General features: G+C 40.7%; 1 protein-coding gene across 1 annotated transcript in view; it reads left to right on the forward strand.

Moving 5' to 3' along the window:
- WDFY1 (WD repeat and FYVE domain containing 1) overlaps positions 1–5,317 on the forward strand; it is a gene marked incomplete at its 5' end in the record, with an annotated part of 16,160 nt that overhangs the window by 2,824 nt on the left and 8,019 nt on the right. The window contains 3 exons of the mRNA XM_010188287.1: positions 264–318; positions 1,672–1,822; positions 3,179–3,291. Of these exons, the coding sequence (XP_010186589.1) occupies positions 264–318; positions 1,672–1,822; positions 3,179–3,291 (319 nt within the window). The remainder of the gene's footprint in view (positions 1–263; positions 319–1,671; positions 1,823–3,178; positions 3,292–5,317) is intronic.

Here is a 5,317-nt window from a genome sequence, read left to right on the forward strand (position 1 = left end):
GGGATCTTATCTACTTCTGTAATCTCCCTTCAGCAAACTCTGTTCTGAAAAGATGCTCCCTGTTGAAACTGTAGTTCACTAATAACCTTAATTTACAGTTGGTGTGTCAGTGTGCTGTGCTCCAGCCTGAGAAACTGCTAGTTTTAAGTGAGATATATTGCTGCTATGCGAATTTTGACCTGAGAGGTTACTGTTCTTTTTTGGGTATCACTATTGTTTATGTCACTGTGGTATCTTTTCTAATGGTTCCTCTTTGCTTTTAGGAGTTTCATATTTCAGAGGACTTTAATAAGATGAACTTTGTGAAGACCTATCCAGGTAAACTGTTAGCCAGTGTCTAATAATAATCTAACTAATATTTCTGTGAAGGGGAGGTATCTAAAATGTTTGGGAAACTAATCTGTGACAGTGTCCAATCAAGACTAAATGCATTTTAAATCTACTCACCTTCTAGTTGTCACCTAGCTGGGGATAACTGCCTTAAGATAAGTGTTCTGTTATTGAGTAATCTTCAGTCAGCGAGTCTGAGTCGCAGTCATTATCATTAAGTTCAGTACCTCGTTAGCCTGTGAGTGTAATGAGTCAGAACTAGTGAGTTCAGATTTGCTCTTCAAGTGGAGCAGTTATACTGCATGATCATGTAAAAGCTTTTTAAAGATGCACTTTGGTATTTGCAATTTCCATCCTTTCTGTAATCACCGGGCTCGGTTACTTCCAGCTGAAGATAAGAATCCTTGCCTCTTCTGTCACCTTAGAAGAGCAATGGGGATGAGAAAGGTCTTATTTTTCCAGTACCTGGGGAATAGAGATTGTTCTAATATTTATGGAGAAGCTGATTTGAGCATTTGTCTGCACATACTTAAAAGAAGTACAAAACTTGATTACTGGTTAAAATTGGAATATTAATGTGAAAGGCCTGAAGGAGACTCTCAGACTGCAGATGTAGTGAAACAAAGTGCAGGTTGTCTTCTGGCTCCCTGGCAATGATAGAAGCAATGTTCTTGCTTAGGAGAAAAAGACCTTGTTCTTAGAGCAACACAACCTTCCTTTATCCTAAGAAGATGACTTGACAACTCAGTCAAGAGAAGTACTTGTCTCTTCTGGGGCAGGGAATGCTCCTTTCTGATGCTGACCTGAGTGCTCGCTTAGTGGTGGCACTCTAAACAAAGTTGGGTGGGATTTGGTTGCTGTCACAGGTAGCAGTTTAAATGCTGTGGACTAGATATACTTTCAGATGCTTAAAAGCATCAATCTGAGCATAGCTCCTCTGGGATCAGGAAAGGAGGTGCTTAAAGCAATTAAGGTTTTTACATGTGTTACATTCTCCCGAAAAGTCCTGGCCTAAGTAGAGGAAGCTGAGGATTTGCCTGCTGTTTAACCAGAGCATCTTGGGTATCCGGGCTGAACTCAGTTTCCCTCTCTGTGAGAGAAAGACTTAAATTAACTGGCTGACGAGTTTGGTTCAGTTAAGCTATTCAGAAGGCAAATACCAAACAGAACAATGCTAACCTTTAAATTCAGCCTAGAGGCAAGTATACCATGATGGTACAGACATCTCCCTGGGGCATTGCTTAGATATCATCTTCAACCTGTGTCTCTCTGAATTAGAACATAAGAACACAGTACTTTGATTTTTAGGAAAAACTAGCCAGAATATTTTTCTTCCCACAGCTCATCAGAATCGAGTGTCTGCTATTACTTTTTGCCTGACGTCAGAGTGGGTTATCAGCACTGGTCATGACAAGTGTGTCAGCTGGATGTGCACCAGGAGTGGAAATATGCTTGGGAGACATTACTTCACCTCTTGGGCTTCATGTCTACAGTATCCTTTGAAAAATGACTGCTACCCTGAAACTGGAAGAGTACTTTGTTCCTTTAGCTCAATTTGTTCCCTCTGTTTCATAAAAAACAACAAACCTGGAGTAATCTCTTGCAAGTCTGCAAACTGATTCTGATTAGATGTGTAGTATATTTATTTCTGTTAGCTGTTCGTAGATAGTTGAAGGGCACATTGTGACCTTGAGCTACAGAAACTGCAGCGTGTACTAGTTCCTAATACTGATGTTGTCTGTAGCATCTCCTCAAAGTGATTTTTGTAACTGTTTCTATAGCCTGGCCTGTATACTTCCTAGGCAGGTCACTTTGTTCAACAGATGCCAGTGTGTATGTGAAACCTTCTGGAGTACAAAACACCATGCAAACCCTTTGGGCTGCTTTCATTTTTCTGTCTTTGCTCATGTTAATCTTTTCTATCTTTAAGCTTACAGGGTATGTTGAAACTTTATTCATTACTAGTAGTAATTTGTCTGTGTGCAGTTTACTTCCCTGCAAATTGCTTTTAACTGCAGCACTTGTAGCTTAAGAACTCCAGTTGTCTACCCAGCTGTGAGTACTTCAGGGCATTTTTTTTATCCTATGTAAAATACTTACATATTTACAGTAGCTTAAAGTGTAGTTCATATATCAAAACTTTTGAGCACGGGTTTAATGTTAAAACTATTTTTAGCACTTGTTAATGGTGGTAGTTTGGATGTGGCCTGACAGTAACTGGTGGTGCTGGCTGGTGTATGAGGCTTAATGACAGTAATGCTGTAGAAGTGGCATGATTCGAGAGCTGAAAGAGGTCGCCTACATCTCTTGAAAAAATAAAGATGTCTCTAGAATTGCTATACGCCTGTGAAGTGCTAAGAAACTAAATGCCTGGTTGCCAGCAGCATGGCAGCTAAATGCCTGGGTGCCTTCTGAGGTCTCCGATCTGTGCAGGCCCTGCCTGTGACCGAAGAGCTGCCAAGTTTGTATTGTCGTCCTGTTGCTCTTTCTTTGCTGTCCCTGTTCTAGAGTTCAGGGGGTTGTGTCCCACAAAACATGTCAGGTACAGCTCTCCTCACTGCGGGGTGGATTATCTCATGGCTTCTCTAGTGGCTTTCTGAAACATTTCTCACTTATTCTCCATACTGTCTTACTTGCACATGTAGGAAAGGGTGAAGAGAGGAATGAAAAAGGTTTTACTATTATGATGTCCGCCTGCTTTAGAAGTAGTTATGTAAATGTTTATCTGGCATATTAAAATGTTCTTTTCCAATTTCTTTAGGCTCTGTAGCTGACAGCTGTGGTGTCTGTTTCAGTCCTGTGAAATACCCTTAAGAGTAAATGAGGCTTCTCCTTGACTGGTGTTCAGATACGATTATGAAACTCAGCATGCGTTTGTTGGTGATTATTCTGGACAGATCACTCTCCTGAAGCTTGAGCAGAATACATGCTCGGTTATCACAACACTCAAAGGGCATGAAGGTAAAGTAACTCTTCCTCTTAATTCCACACAACCCAGATTGTAATATCTCAAAACCCGCCTGGACGTGTACCTGGTCTGGTGATCCTGTTCTGGCAGGGAGGGTGGACTGGATGATCTTTCGAGGTCCCTTTCAACTCCTCATATTCTGTGACCTCTTTGTCAATCAAGATGAGACGTTCAGTTGGGTATCTACCTCTTAAGGATGATAGATATTGGGTAAACAGCTATTGCAGGGAAGTAGTTATCAAAAGCTGTTCAAAACTGTACACATGACCAGACACATTTTTGCTGAGGAGAAATCTCAGCCCTATAAATACTAACAGGTGTTTTTATTATAGATGAAGAATAAACATATGCATTCAATTAAACACAAGTTATCCACTAGATGGCCACCTTTAAAAACTGTAGTCTCCTTAACACTGAAAAGAAAGGACAAGAATGTGTTGCCTTTTCTTTTTTCCTCTAGAGACATTGTAGTACTATATAATAATACCTAAAGCAGCTTTAGCAACCCCTAATCTGGATTCTAAAAAGTTACTTAATTCTTCCCAATGCAGACTTTCCTGTCCTGATCAGTCTTTGAGAGACTAGTTCGGTTTGCTATGTTTAGCTGAAACTAAGCTGTATGCAAGAAATCTGGACGGCCTTTTAGAATCCAAACTGTCTAGTCAAAGGCAAATGTCTCATGCTGTGTGGTATAGCTGAAGTCCTTATATCAGGCGGAGAACCAAATAGTCTGTAACGCTATACGGAGCCACTGTCTGCTGTGATGAGTAAGGCAAGAACGCAAATCACAGAAGACTGTGTAATTTAATAATATGCTTCAAGAAATAAACAAGACCTAATGCCTCTTCCCATGTGGTATTGGCAGCTTTTAAATCATCTGACTAGTTTGCACAGGGGTGAGTTATTGCATCATAAGTCTCTGACCCGCTGGAAAAGGCTGCTTTGTTTAATAGCTGTAAGTATAGAGTAGACTGGTAAGGCTGGGCAGACTCCTGATTCACAGATGACTGTAAAATGATAGAGTTGGCTTTGAACAAGGGAGGCACGTTGAGATTTTCAAATGATTCTGCTTTCAAGCAGAATTTCAGATTGTTTCAGTTGAGTAAAAGAATTCTTCTGGCTCTAGAGACTCTTTCACTTCCCTGTGCTTTTGCACTAGGCTATGTCAAAATGCAGCTCCTTGACAGATTGTATTGTTAGTCTGAAAGCAGCAGGTCTCCACATGGGACTGTGTGGAGTCCGTATTCGATATGTTGACTTGCGGTGGGCTTCCAGACACCTACTTCAGCAGCACTGTCTGCATAGACAACTTTGGCTTGTGCATAAGTTCCCTAAGGGGTTTGTGAGCCTCAAAATAAGAACTGACGTGGTATAGAAGCTGGTTAAACTTGAGAGACAGAAACAAGTTTTTCTTCAATTGCTGTAAAAGTAGCTCCTTCGTGTTTTTTCCCTTTTTTCTGTTTTTGTTTGTGGTGGTTTTTTTTAAGGCAAGACAGATGATATGTAACTTTTTTTTTCCTCCATGGTATCTGTGTAATATTCTCAAGGCCTGGTAACTCTAAACTCAATTGATATCTCGTTCTTCTCTGAGTGCAGCTGTGTTTGCCAGACTTCAGAAGTCTGACTTCATCTTGTTTCCTTTCCAGTTCTTGCCTAACTGTGAATTCATAAACAAGCAGGGTTTGCTTTGCAGTTTGAATGGTTTTAGAACTCGTACTTCAACAGTCAGCTTCCACAATTTTCCATATTTAACAGCCTACTCTGCAATGCTGAGATAATACCCAAATGGCCTTTTATGGTGCGGATGGTCACTGTTCTCTCAGAGACAACTATTCCAAAATGGGTCAGTCTGAAAATGGGGTAGCCCTAAATGAGGCAAGAAAAAATCTCTTGCTCCAGAAAGCTGGAGAGGACTGACTTGGGCTGTAATTACCATTCATCTTGCTTTCAGACTAACAAGGCTTCTGATGACAACTGAGCAATTGAAGCATGCTTTGCAGGGAAGGGTTCTGTAGGGAA

Source organism: Mesitornis unicolor, unplaced genomic scaffold, assembly GCF_000695765.1.
Source record: "Mesitornis unicolor isolate BGI_N332 unplaced genomic scaffold, ASM69576v1 scaffold16097, whole genome shotgun sequence".
In the NCBI taxonomy this organism is placed as follows: Eukaryota; Metazoa; Chordata; class Aves; order Mesitornithiformes; family Mesitornithidae; genus Mesitornis; species Mesitornis unicolor.